The sequence below is a fragment of the Cryptotermes secundus genome, unplaced genomic scaffold, assembly GCF_002891405.2.
Source record: "Cryptotermes secundus unplaced genomic scaffold, Csec_1.0 scaffold279, whole genome shotgun sequence".
Classification (NCBI taxonomy): domain Eukaryota; kingdom Metazoa; phylum Arthropoda; class Insecta; order Blattodea; family Kalotermitidae; genus Cryptotermes; species Cryptotermes secundus.
In genome coordinates, this window is record NW_019726227.1 from 454,327 (window position 1) to 468,466 (window position 14,140).

Below are 14,140 nucleotides of genomic sequence, written 5' to 3' on the forward strand. Positions count from 1 at the left end.
TATTATTATTATTATTATTATTAGGTACGTTTCCTTCTTTTTGAGTTTTGATTCCTTTATCCAAACTTCAGCGGGGACGGCTAATGCCTGGCTTCACCTTCTTCCCAGAGCCAGTGCATATGCTCATCAGTATAACCCTTCTGCATTTGTATCACGGATTATATTCGGAGTGATGGCTGTCACTAATTGTTGACTTAATGAATGCGCATAGGAAATGTGCGTATGTGCGATATAAACAACATTTTGCCAACCTTATCTTTGAAAACAGTAAAATAAATTTGGAAAAAACCAAAACTACGCATACATAGAGATAACTCACGAAACGTCGCATTCCGGCATCACCGGGTCCTACCATGATAATTAAAATTACTGAAAATATGCCGTCTGGAAAACCAAGGTTTACCTGGGAGGCTACTGAAATGGGTACTAAGGAAGTACATTCTAGTAATATGCCCTGAATTTTGTTATTTGTAGGTAATTACCTTTAATAGGTGCGTAGCGTCGTTGTAGGAAAGTCGGTAGTCTTGTGTCTTCGCGTGTAACAAATTTATAATAGACTTACATATGCAAACTGTCTCTTTTTTTATAATATTCCTATATCAGTGAAATAAACACAGATTTAAAAGAATAATATATGATACCGTGAAATTAATAACTGCCAAAACGACATACTTGTAATGGGAAACGGAACAACCCAAGCCATGAACAAAGCAATAGCAATCCAATATGCCGGGCTAGGCAGTCTCTTCAGACTCTCCAGACGAAAGCTAAGTACATAAGCAATAAATAATGGATCAATCTTTAAATAATATTAAGCACAGTCGTGTTAAACGACAGCGGGCTTTTATGTGTCATTGCCGTATCACATAATATAAAACAGAATCACTTGAACAATAATCACGTGAAGAACCACGACCTTTATTGAGATTAAAATTTTATCATTATAATGATCCCCGTGACCTAAATAACTAGGCCAGCAACATCCAAAAAACATTGTATTTGTACAAATGCATATATTATATAACTGAAATGTCTTATATGTATCAAGACATTTTCTTTTCCACTTTGTAAATCAAACGATGGAAACCCTTTTCCTGAAAAAAAAATGCTAATTATTTCCCTCTTAATGTCGAGACATGTTGCAGTCCGTACTCGTGGAGTCCTCCCTTCAAATGTTGGGTCGGTGACGAACTACTCTGACTTTTGGTCATTTCCTCAATCTAGGCAGATAGCACCAACATAACTTAAGTTAGGCTATGATTACCCCTTTGTTCTAGGGTAAGCATAAAAATCTAAAACATTAATGGTTTACCACTCACAGATACATGTTCAGAAAGCAATTTTGTTTGTTTTCTGTGTAGGTCCTATACTAATTGCATTCTGAAAGCTCTGTAAAGGTAATGGATGTTGCTAGGCACTGACTTCTCACTGTAGAGTGCAGACTTCAACCTTGTGAGACTTCTGATTAACTAAGTGTGAGGGAAACAGGTTTCCTCAGAGTTACTCCAGTTTTCCCCAGCTAATCACCATTCTGTCTCTCCATACTCATCCCTCACTGCCCCCTGAGGTGTGCTAGTCCTGACCATACCACACCTTATATTCTCTAAAGTGGGGAATTCACTTGACCCAGCACGGAATAAGGAAATTAATAATACAGTAACTTAGATGTATTTAATATCTCCAAATTATATTTTCAGAAAGCTTCAAGCATTCCACTGATTAATAACTAAATAATGGCAAGGCAGTAAGCAGCAATGGCCCCTGAGGGAAGACACTGTGTTTGAGGTAACAACTCTCAAATGTTCCAAGAGCCAAAGTCTTTGAAAAAACTGAAGGACTACACAAGTGTCTTCCTCCTATGAGAATCCAGTAGTCTGTCTGCAGACATATTGTGACAGCATCTTTACTGATGACCTCCAACTTTTCCTGTGGCTGTCTCTCTGACAGTCCTCTGCTGTGAGTGTGGATAACAAAGCTTCTGGATGGGACAAATGTAATGTGGACAACATTTCCTAAGAGAGGTCACATATGGAAGAATAGTATTAAAATTCACTGTATAAACATAACAAAGTAAATATATTTTTCATCAGTACACAACATACAAGTCAATATTACACGGACCTGTACTTTATGAAATACAAGTCATTGAAACTGAATGATATGAGTTATAAGTAGACACATCTGGAAAATTCAGTGACCCAATCTTTGTACATCAAGTCAAAATTGGCAACTGGTGAACAAATAGATATACACATATATTGTTGGTTTCTAGTGTCTCCACATATGGTCTAGTCAAAGTTTGTGGCCTCTGCCCATGCAGACAAGGGCATACAATCCATTTCTGAGCTGGAGACATCCACTGTATGATCCTTGATGAGAGTGTAACCACAAGAACCATGGTAAGCAGAGGAGTCCTACAGGTGAACATGGGCCAGAGCTGGTATCGCTCACATTCCAGAAGTGTTTTCAGTTGAGGCAATTTGCAGTTTGAATCCATGAAGAAAAAACCTGCAAACATTTTGACTGGCGACTCAATGCAGAACCTTCTGAAAGAGAAACCAGTGTCACACACTGACACACCAGACCCCCATACATATATAATATTTTGTCATTTAAAACTAGCACCGTTTGTTGCAGCTTTCTTCTTAAACACTTCCACAAAATTTGTTTCTCATAAGCACAGTGCATTTGTATTTAATTGCAGGTTAAAGTTAAAGCTGCCCATGTCTAAATAGCATTCTATGGATTCATATGTGGTTAGAAAGTTAAAACTTCATGCACTGTAGACCTCACAGCCAAATGAAGATAACTTCCCAGCTTCATGCTCTGGCCATTTTAACCCTGTGTAAAGTGCCTGCAGTACCCACTAGCTTTGAACCCCTCAACATTCCAGAAAAAAAAAAAAAAAAAGAATCCTTCCCTTTCTGGGTATCAAACACCCAAATGTCCTTCACATGGTCTATCACTTTACTGATTTAGCTGTCAGGATAAGCCAAATATAATCTTGTGCATTTATGAGGGAGTTCTAGGGAAACTTTTTTTTTCCCATTAGCAAGTAAGTCAGTCAGAATTTCCCAGTTCCAATGTTTACAGTCAACATATAAGACAAGCAGTGAACTCTATGCAGGAGGGTCTCTTGAGAAGCTAACAGTCGCTCAGCCATTCCAGATATTTCCAGAGTTCTTTTGGAACCTAAAGCATGTCACAATGTTCAAGTTTCACTTTTCACATGCTCAATTCCAACCCCACCAAACATATATGTGCACGCACACATAAACACAGATGATAGTGCACATGATTATAATGGCTCCATCAGACTGGCCGCCCGCTTCAAGTCTGAAACAAACAAAGACAAATAAATAGAAAAGATGAGGAAAATGTACAGGATTTGTTAAGACAACCTAAAGGAAAGAAATCACTTGGGAGATGCAGACACAGATGCAAGGATAACAGGATAACACATTTTACAGAACAGCTCTGAAACTGTCGACCGAATTAATGTAGTTTATGATCATGAGGAGGGCAGGCCCTTGCAAACATGGTACTGTACAATTACTGTCTTCTGGGATGTGACATAGTGTAGTTTAACAGATACAGTAGGTACCAACATATAGGAGGAATGTACTGTTTCTCTCTTCAGGGTAGAAAATTAACTTTCAAAACAGAAGCAGCCCATTCCTTTGAAATGTTTGCACCTACCTACCAAACTACACAATGCTCCATGCCAGAAGTCACTGGTCTTCAAGATCACTATTCTGAGAAGAATCTCAATTCCCATGTGGTAATGAATATTCATGTACCACAAAGTAGGAAAATTTCTTGACCAGGCAAGTGACTCAACTTCTCAGGAAACCCACCTGATGGAGTCAGTGAGTCAGTCATGTGAGAGGGAGTTGGTAATTTCATCAGCTGTTGTTAAGTAATCTATCTAGTATATGTTGTTATAATAATGGTAAAGCTATCCCTGTTATAGGCCATGAAGGCCCATAGGGTTGCAAGATGTCAATACTCCCAAGTTTTCTAGACTGTAGCCTCACAGCTGGTAATGAGGTTATCAGCCTTAGGTGCTGACTGCCCTTTATCTCCAGGAAGATTCCTGATACTCACTTCTGTTAGACGCTGAGTCGACCCCAGGGCCATAGTGCGCCTACAAGGATTAGGTCAACAGACAAATGGAATGAACATCACTGTGAACTGAACCCACAACCTTACAGCTTGTGGCACAGTAAGTTATTACATTACAAATCATATATGAACATACGCAGCAAAAAGCAAGACAAAACAGCTGGGCTAAAATGAAAGCATTTTCATGCTGTGTTCCGGATATCAATGAAAGAATATGGTCATGTGTAACTGAATTCCAAAGCAGCCTCCATAGTCTAGGGGTAACGTTCCCACCTCGTGACTCACGGTACGCGGGTTCAAACCCGGCGGAGGTCGTAGAATTTTTAAGGGCAGAAAAATTCAGGGAACAAGTCCTCCGGGAGGGACTTTAAGCCGTCGGTCCCGTGTTGTAGCTTTATGGCACGTAAAAGAACCTCATGTCCCAAGGGGACCTCTGAGCCAAATTCAGGAAATTTCCCGCCCAACAGTAGTCTCTAACGCCTCTGGTAGATGGGGGAAGCATCGAGATACCACTGAGCCAGTAGAAGCCAAACTCGCTGGCTGAGTCGGGACTGATGGCATGCACCAATACTGGTAGGGTATAGAGACTGGTAGAATATTACAGGCGGACGCACAAGGGACCAATATCTGGTCTAAGTGCATGGGGAAACCCACCCTCTCCAATAACAACAACTGAATTCCAAAGCCACATTCATGTATGAATGTACACACTTAATGTGCAACTGAAAAGTAACCCACCTGCCAACAGGAGGTGCAACTGTTGTGCAGTGACATTGAAGCTGTGGGTGCACTGTGCTCCAGACGCTGGCTCCATTACCTGAAGCACCAGCCGCAGTTCCCCTGCCATTAGATTTCTGTTCACAACTACCATGTCCAACCGCCACTGCACATCCTGCAGACGGCTCACTGCAATAGAAACACAAGCAACAGTGCTCACAGTTGCAGTTCATGGCCTATCTTAATTCTTTGCAATTCCTAATATGAACACAAGAAAATTAGATGTCCCCTGTTGCACTTTGTTTATTCATTAATTTATTTATGGTTTATTTAACAATACTGTCAGTCACTCCAACGATACAGTGTTGAATGACAGGAAAAGTAATGAGTGATGAAGTGGAAAGGATGCGGAAGGAGGTGGTCATGGCTAACTTGAGGTACTATCCCAGCAAATATAAATATATAACTCTTGTATGTACCATCTCCAGTATGTTAAAAACACAGCATTTTGGCCATACAATGTATTTATGTTTCATATGATTCTCACAATAAATGGTCATTATTTCCTTAAACAGCATTAAATGGTTGAAATCTCAACCAGGTTACCATCTGATCACTGACATTTTGCATTTCTCAGTCTCTCTAGGAAAACTGCAGAAGAGGCCACATTTGTCTCCTTTTAAATCCATACCTACTCTTCCCATCTTACTACATGCTCTGCAATCAAAACGCTACAGGTCACTGACTTCCGTAGCTAATGTACGTACACCTCAGGCTCTGATCCTGCAATCGACTGGAGATTGCAGTAAGGTTCTCGCTATACACTCGGCAGAGTGCCATCGCATGTTCCCTCGGCAGCCCCAGCTGCTGTAACTCACTGCTCAGTGTCTCTGCATCTACACCATGACGAGCAGAGGTTGCCAACACAAACAGCAGTGCTGCCACACTTGCCTTAACCTCACCAGACTCTGTAACACAATTCAAGTACCCTCTGATTTCAAATCTCTGGTAGCACAGCCAGAATGTTTGCGACTACTAACACTAAAGCCATTCAATGAGCATGAATCTACTTCCCTAGCATCCATCTTAATGTTATCCTCCCACTTCTTCCTTATTCTTATGAGTGACTGCTTTCAAAAACATATTCTTGCCAACATGCTGTCTCTAGCATCTAGGCAGCTCCTTATGTCTGAACAATCATACGTGACTCAAGTGATCAAAACGTTTCTCATTATATAAAACAAGAGGGTCAGTGGGGTAAGGCTGAGTCTCTTGGTACTGTGGCCTTAAATGGGCCTGCTGTACCAGCCCCTGATGAGTGGCGAGTATGGAGCCTTGGTGGAATAATAATTGGTGGGGTGAAAACGAAGTGCCTGGAGAGAAACCTGTCCCTGTACCCCACTGAAAATTCATATTCATGTATGCCCAGAAAGTTATGACGTTTTCAGAACCTGATTCATAATTCCCATCGTGACACAGTTCACAATGTTTACAAACAAATCCATACATTCTTAATAGTTTTTTAAATGAAACAACTTTATGACACAGTCTTCTGTGAGCAGCTGATAGTTATCCCGCTGTTTTTACTGAACATGAAGTTTCATCACTATGTTCAAAAGATCCCACTGCTGAATTTTATGTGGGGACCAGGTGAACACAGTCCACACCTTCACATACTGTTTGTTCAAAATCCATTTCTATGCAAACACCTAACTTCATAACAAAAACAACACATTTCTTTCACCCTTTGGGAAATACAAAAATGTCCATATAAAGGAACATTCAAATGTTTATAATAGAATAAACAATACATGCAATTTCACTTACCAAATTTTGCATCTGCTGTGAGCTTCTTAACCCGCTCAAACTGAAAGATAAACAGAAAAAAGACAACTTATTGAAAGAAAGACTGGAGACCTCCTGAATATGAAGGAGCGGTAATAACAGACTGTAAAAGGCTTTTCATACACCCTGTTACTCCCATAAAAAGGTAATACACAATTACCCAGTACATATTTATTTATCTGTAACTTACTCACTGACACCGTCAGTAACTAGGGTGATGATATTGTGTCAGACGACTGTATGACAGAGAATAAGGAACTGAAGAGGATGTGGAAGGAGCTAGTCATAAGGTAATTTAAGCTACTATCCCAACACCTGCCTGAAGGTATGAAGGAAAACCTCAAAAGTCTTGATCAGTGTCTTGACTGAGATTTGAACCAAGTACCTCCCAAATATAAATCACAAATGTCACTCTTTAGCTGACTTGCTTGGTAAAGCCATCTGTATTTTTGATCTACACTAATTCCATGTTAATGCCGTACATTATCAGATTTTGTCTGTCTGTCCCCCTTGCAATCTTTTGTACAAACAACAGGTTAAGGTGCAATCCTATACGCTTCATCTCTGTTTCAGGTAAGAGGATTACAGTGTGGCTGCTCATGATATTAGTACAGGGAGGGGGTATTCTGCTGCAGTTTCTCGAATTCACACGTATAATATTATTAGGGAATCTACAAAGTTGATATTAAGCATTATACATGTCTCCTATATAAACAAATGTGGAAAGAAATACTCACATTAGGGGCAGAGATAACCGCCCTCCCCACTCTGTGACTAGCTGAGCACTGGGTCAGAGACAAAAGCCCCCAACTTAACGACCGAGGATGTGACAATGTGCCATGTGGTCAGGGCTATCACACACATCAGAGACCAGTGATAAATGAAACTGGAACAATTCAGACTCGTCTTCCCATCTACAGGGACAATGAGGTGCTGAATTAGTAACTATAAATCTTGCTTTACTGATGAGAACGAAATTTGGTAACACTGCATACTGCACTTCCTAGGCAACAATCTACGTTCCCGCTATGTTACAATCAGAATGCATCCATTCCTAGGCAATGGAAGCAGTGCAATATCATAATTCTAACAATGAGTCTCCACGGTTACAACTAATTGTTAGAAGCACTGTGTGACAACGGGAAAACTGAACTGTGGGGAATGGTGTCTGGTGTCCAGTCAAAACAATGCCTATATAAGGGGGAACGTACCAGATATTCCAGAGTTGGATAGACCCGTGTGAATGCCAGAGTTCGAAGAGTACAGTTGGAAGATAGCCGCCGCAGAATGCAGTTGAACTGATACTAATTGTACTTGGGTGTGTAAAAGTAAGTGTTCAATAAATACTCGCTATATCCGAGACCCACGTGGAGTTATCTGTCGTGCTGCAACATGTGACAATGCTTTGCACCACTGACCCAGTGCCCGCCTGTCCGACACATGCCATCTGTAACTCGGTTATCTCCACATCAGCCAAGATATGCTTCCCTTCACTGCCAAATTATCCTGTGACTTATAATCACTAACTTGAATACTCTGTGAGTGAAACACGCCATATTTTGAAAATATTAGAAAATAAGTTTACCTGCTGTGAAGTGCAAAACTCAGTCCTTCACATTAAGAGATTAACACAGACTGAGGGAGTGTCTGGGAACAGGCTGAGCAGAATGTTCAGATGTACGAGGGGAAAAATAACAGGAGGGTGGAGAAAACTTCCAGTTGGTGATAAATAACTCATACTGTTCATCAGATATCACAAGGACAATCAAATTGAGAGGGATGGGATGGGCAGGGCATGTAACATGCCTATGAGGGATGAGAACTATGCACAAACTTTGGTCAGAAAAACAGAAGAGTAGAGGCCACTTTGAAGACTTAGGCATAGGCAGCAGGATAATATTAAAATGGACCTTCATGAAACATAGTTTGTGTTAACTTGATTTAGGCTCAGGGTAGGATTCTATGGCAAGGCTCCTCTGAACACAACAATAAACCTTCATGTTCCAGAAAAAGCAGGGGGGGGGATTTCTTCCTCAGATTGGTAAGAAATTACATCATTCCAATGTTTGTAGTTGCCAAAAATGTGTTTCATCCTGTAAGTCTGTTTATGAACCAATTCAACTGGAACTTTTACATCCTACCTCCAATGGGCCGACTGACTGTCTTAAGATTAAGACACTGAAATGAAACTAAGCGTTTCACACATCCTCTATGCTCCACAGGGAGCAACAGGAATATGAACGAATGAATAAATGAAAGAACTGAATAATGTCCATTACCTAACTAACAAATTGGAACAAACCAAATTTTCCATTCCAAGTTCAAGAACATTGCAAGAAATTCCATCATGTCTCTTTTCCAATGAAGAGACTTCTGACATAATAGAAGTGACCTTCTTCTTCAAGGAGTAATATTCTTTTTCCTTTTTAGCAGTTACATGGCCCACCATACCCCCGACACCTTCTAAGAGACTCTGGGGAACCAAAACCTCTTTGTGCTGCCTTTATCACATAATGGTGGGTCCATGTGAGCTCTGTTGCATTGATTGAATCAACTGATCCTATCACAGCCCCTTAGATCTTCCTCCTTTCTCAGAGATGACATCACTCTAAATCCAATGCCACTCAGAGTACAAACACTGCATGTCCATGAGGCCTCTTACTGGCCTGAGGAACCTCATCAACTATATTCTGTCTGACACCATCTTTAAGCATTGCCAGCTACTATGTTTGAGGTGCAACTGTTTTGGATTAGAAATAAAAATTATAAACATAAGATGAGAAACCCTTGTATATATGAAAATGTGGTAAAGATGAAGTAGCTCGGTCAGTAAAATGATGAGGCTGAAGGCTGGGTGGGTGGGGTTTGATTCCAAGTGCAAGCGGAGATTTCCTATCACCACCACATCCAGAGCAGCTCAGGAGCCCACACATACTCCTATTCAACGTATACCAGGGGCTCTTTACCCTAGAACAAAATAGCTGGGGCATGAAGTGGATCATACACTTAGTGTTGAGGTTGCGAATGTGTGGAGCCACACCTTCACATACTCATACATCCTCATGGCATGGTGCTTAAGTAAGCACAGGGAAAACTTTATTTCTAATTTAAGTCTAACCATAAGGAAGAGCAACAAATGAAACATAAATACAAGAGAAACTTGTTCTTATATCATAAACCCACCAGCCCATATTGCCACAGTGCAATTTCACACAAAAACAAATTCAGTAAGTTAAACAATGGTTACTACACCTAGCTAGTAGTCAGAAAGTGCATCTTCCAATTCTTAGGCCATGAATCATTTGTTCTGAGATTTCTCGTTGTTTTCTCCAGTTCTTCAAACCAAATGCTACATCTGTACTTCCTATATCAGAATTCAGCATAATAAAACCTTTAAAACAAAATGGCTATTATTAACATTAAAATCCCTACATTTTGCTCATAGAGTGGAGTTCATACAGTTCTCATGATAATCAGCAGTTTTTTCCCTAAACAGCACTAATTGACTGGACATTGTAATGGAGACATAGTGTCAGCAGTGAAGAAGGAATAGAATTTTTAAATATTATTTACATGAACTTCGGATTTCAAACAATTAAACTTCTCTATGTATTATAAAAAGTTAAACAGTTCTGTCCAGTGTGACTGGCGAAGATTTTTCTTACTTCAACTCTTCATGCCCTTACATGTTTCGGTCTTTAGAGACCATCATCAGAGGGACATCAATATAGTTGCAAGCTACTATTACAATATATGTTCTGAGCTTTGAAACACACATATCATGTTGGCAATTTAGGACTGGATATAAAATCTAAAGTTTTTACAACTATAGCGGCTGTCTTAATATACAGTGCGTACAATCAAGTGTGCGCCGCGGCTNTTCTTATTACATCTCTTGATTGGGGTCGAACATGTGTCGCCTTGTCATTCTGGAGAAGAGGGTTCTTTGATGTCGCCCTGCAGGTGCTAATACCTGCTTACGCTGGTTCTTTCCTTGCAAATTCTCTTCTCTTTTCCTTCTAACCTGAAGATGGAGGCGGTATGTTCCTCCGAAACTTTGGTTAACACAATATCTACACAGCGCCACACCCCAGAAGACGGCATTCTTCATAGTCTCTGCAGTGAAAACCTCAAATATTAAAGCTTCATGTTTTTCTTTCTTTCTTTCTTTCTTTTTTCTTTTTGGCAATAAAGTTCCCAGCCACTGCTTGTAAATTATTCCTTGTTCCTCTGATATGTGCTAAACTCCTCACTGTCTGACCCATCTCACACGCCTTTATGTAACAACTCAACAGAACACAAACTGTGATGCAACTTACATGGTTCCTTCTGTACTCACACTTCCGTTATGCTTTCAGAGTGGAACTAACATCATGAACCAGAATCCTTTCAAGAAGTTGATGACCTCCCAGCTCCTCGAAAAATTCTGTACAATCTCATCCTCCTTAATTTCACCGCCCCAATATTTTTCAGAGACTATAAATTACGAAGCTCCTCATTAAGCAGTGTTATCCATTATCTCATCATCCAGTCAGTCACGTTTTCCCTCTTACATCCAGACCTACTCTTAAACACTCTCAATACATGTTTTTCTCCAACTGTGAGAGACCAAGTTATGCACCCATACAACCCCAGTCAGAGTAACAGAACAAGTTTAGCAATGTCACCCACAGACAAGGCAGGCAAGCTTCTGCTCCTAATCACCATGTCATGATGGAACATGGTGACAATTAGGTCCCTGCAGTCTTAATGTCTAAAAGGAATGTTCCATGTTCAGTCAGGTTATGTATGGCAGTGTACAGGTGAATGGTCGAGGGGGGCCCACATTTGAACTAACTCAATATGGAAGGTTAAAGGTAAAGGTAAAACTGTCCCTGTGCTTAACTAATTAAGCACTACAACATGAAGATGTGTGGGGGAGTAGATGTATATATCCTCACATTCTTGACCTTGGAACTAGGTGACCTTCACACCCCAGCTTTACCCCCCTCCTTGGAAAAAGCACCCAGTACCCATTGGACAGGAGGTTGTATGGGCTTCAGAACTGGTCTGGATGATATGGAAGGGAGACAAATCTTGTCCCTACTGGGACTCAAACTTCCACCCGTCCGCCATTAAGCCTGTAGCCAGTCGCTATATGGTATGGAAGCAAAGAGAAATATTCTGCAAACCCTAACTGGATTTGTTCCAATGCTCTCCACTTTGTGTGTCATAGCAGTGCACATCCAGCATGTACACATGTGCAGAAATAATGAACATATGTCAACTTACATCCATGTGTTCTCCCAGCAGAGATTTTGCTACCTGTTGACATATGAGCTTCATTTTCACAGATGTCTGAAAAGCAGAAGTCAATATTTTAGTAAGCACTACTGTATAATAACAATAGTTTACATCACTTTCGCAGTAACTTTGATGCGCCGTGTATCCTATTATTGCAAGGGCATATGTGCTCAGATTACCTGGCCATACATAATTTTATTTGTAATACTAACACTGTTATCCTTAAGTTAAAATATCATTACCAGCCTTGCAGGAGCAGAAGAATTAAAATCCTGCATTCCTAATGCTACACAGTTACCCCAATTTACAAAATGATACCACCACAGTAAAACCAGAAGATTTAAAATCCCTCCTCTGGTGGATTACAGAATGCTGACCTCCAGAATTTAAATACAAAGCATATGTAAGTACGCAGAGACTGACCATGCGAGCAATTGTGTTTATCTCAGCAAGAATCCAGTCAGGACAGTCCAGATCTCCACAGAAACGGAATCTCTGGAAACAAAATGTAAATCTTAGAAGCCAATGGGAATGCAGTACACAATCATGTCAAATTCTCCAAGGAAAGTTTCAATAATTTTTTTACTTCATGTCTGTATCTTTCCACTGTACAAGACACTTCTCCTGCACATGTAAAACAGCTGCTCAACTTTCATATGTTCACAATGATTAATATTCTATATACCTTCATTATGATAACACATAATAAATATGCAATTTTGAACCAAAGTAATGAGCAATAAAGAGTTCAAAATATTGTAAAATTAACATTACTATTTGAGATTTCTGTATCTCACTGTGTTGAGGATGAAGATTATGGTTTTTCTTCCATGTACTCGCCCAAACTACACAGTGTCCCTTTCTATACAACTGTAATCTTGACAATGCTGTGACATCATATACCATATACTGATAACCTCTGGAGAGGCAAAACTTTACAAAGACAGCATATGAAAATCATTCTGAAACAAGAAAAGAAAGTTCCCAAACCTTCCAGCTGAGGTGAAGAGACCATGGTATGGTTCCCCACTTCTTGGTACCTTACCTACCTACCTAATCACATAATGCAACATCCCAGAGAACCATTGAGATTTATTTACTTCTATTTAAGATAACATCAGTTGCTACACATCATGAAAAAAAAACTGCTTCCTAATCGTGTACAAGAAATTTTACTTATTGATTATTGTCCTCACAATTAAACACTCAACGTAGCACATACGTACCATGATGTGAGTTTAAACTCTAAACAGATGGCAACACTGAATAATAATCCTGCAACAAAAGAGCAGAGATTTAACACCTAACGTACGCGGCAAACTTCAAGTAGGCCTTACGTCTAAAAGTAATATATGAAAATCGTTATACGTAAGAGGTGAAATATCGAAATGTAATTCATACAAAACCACGTTAAAAACGCAATTATACATCTTTAATACATCTACTTACACAGCAAATACTAGTGTCACCAATATTCGCATAACCTAAATATTGTTAGTAATGAAACAGGAATGGTATAATAAATTCTATACCAAATATATACTTACAATTAATGACGAATATTAGCAAGTGAGTTTACACGCTAAAATTTTGTGACTCTTTACATGTCTCAGGTCAATTTTTTCACAAATAATGTAAATTACCACGACAAACACCTGCCAAACAAAAATTTCCCCGATATATTCCCTCAGCTTACTTACGAAGGCATACACCAGAGTTCACTATCGTCGCCTATAAATGATGCCTCTTCTGTAAGTACTGTAAATTACGTACGCCTTACTGAGCGTTTTGGGGATAGAAAGGTCAGAAGCTAGTAACCGGGACGGTTAAATTAGAATAGTGACGTGCTGTCGGCTGGACGACCCACTAATCGGGATTCGATTCCAGACAGGGAAAACAGTCTTTTTCTCTCCCCCGCAGCTTCCAGACCGGCCCTGGGTTCCTCTGAGCCCACACAATGGGCTCGGTAGACTCGTTCTCCGGGGAGTAAATCTGTAAAGATATGAAGCTGACCACTCGCCTTTCTCTACAGCGGTGTCGACGTTAAGAAAGGTGGAGCAATACCTCCGCATTCTCCCATAGGTATTCATCTTAATTAAGCATGGGTAAATGTTCTATCTTTTAATGCAAGAAGATGGAATTCGGTAAAATGGTGAAAAAAAATTAAACC

At 40.0% G+C, this 14,140-nt stretch overlaps 2 protein-coding genes and 1 long non-coding RNA gene across 12 annotated transcripts in view; 1 reads left to right on the forward strand and 2 right to left on the reverse strand.

The window, feature by feature from the left end:
• Nucleotides 1-699, reverse strand: part of LOC111864002 (zinc finger protein 883) — a 9,956-nt gene extending 9,257 nt beyond the window's left edge. Inside the window, exon 1 of one of the 3 annotated variants that reach the window (XM_023850891.2) lies at nt 483-699. Coding sequence is in view for 2 of the 3 variants with exons in the window: in XM_033751266.1 (XP_033607157.1) it covers nt 98-146 (49 nt within the window). In the remaining variant the exon portion in view is untranslated. Of the gene's footprint in view, nt 1-97; nt 171-482 lie in introns of those variants that run through there. The other 2 variants (XM_033751266.1, XM_033751264.1) reach the window with 2 other exon arrangements.
• Nucleotides 700-735: 36 nt separating this feature from the next.
• LOC117282268 lies at nt 736-2,929 on the forward strand. The gene is made up of 2 exons (XR_004512972.1): nt 736-771; nt 1,698-2,929. It is a non-coding gene; the product is annotated as an uncharacterized LOC117282268 (long non-coding RNA).
• Nucleotides 2,058-14,140, reverse strand: part of LOC111864006 (COMM domain-containing protein 4) — a 71,781-nt gene continuing 59,698 nt past the window's right edge. Inside the window, exons 1-9 of one of the 8 annotated variants that reach the window (XM_023850904.1) lie at nt 13,024-13,160; nt 12,745-12,932; nt 12,394-12,465; nt 11,959-12,024; nt 6,670-6,709; nt 5,610-5,810; nt 4,864-5,031; nt 3,271-3,336; nt 2,058-2,543 (exon numbers count right to left, since the gene is read on the reverse strand). In XM_023850904.1, the coding sequence (XP_023706672.1) occupies nt 3,299-3,336; nt 4,864-5,031; nt 5,610-5,810; nt 6,670-6,709; nt 11,959-12,024; nt 12,394-12,465; nt 12,745-12,876 (717 nt within the window). In that variant the 5' untranslated portion in view covers nt 12,877-12,932; nt 13,024-13,160 and the 3' untranslated portion in view covers nt 2,058-2,543; nt 3,271-3,298. The other 7 variants (XM_023850905.1, XM_023850908.1, XM_023850903.1 and 4 more) reach the window with 7 other exon arrangements.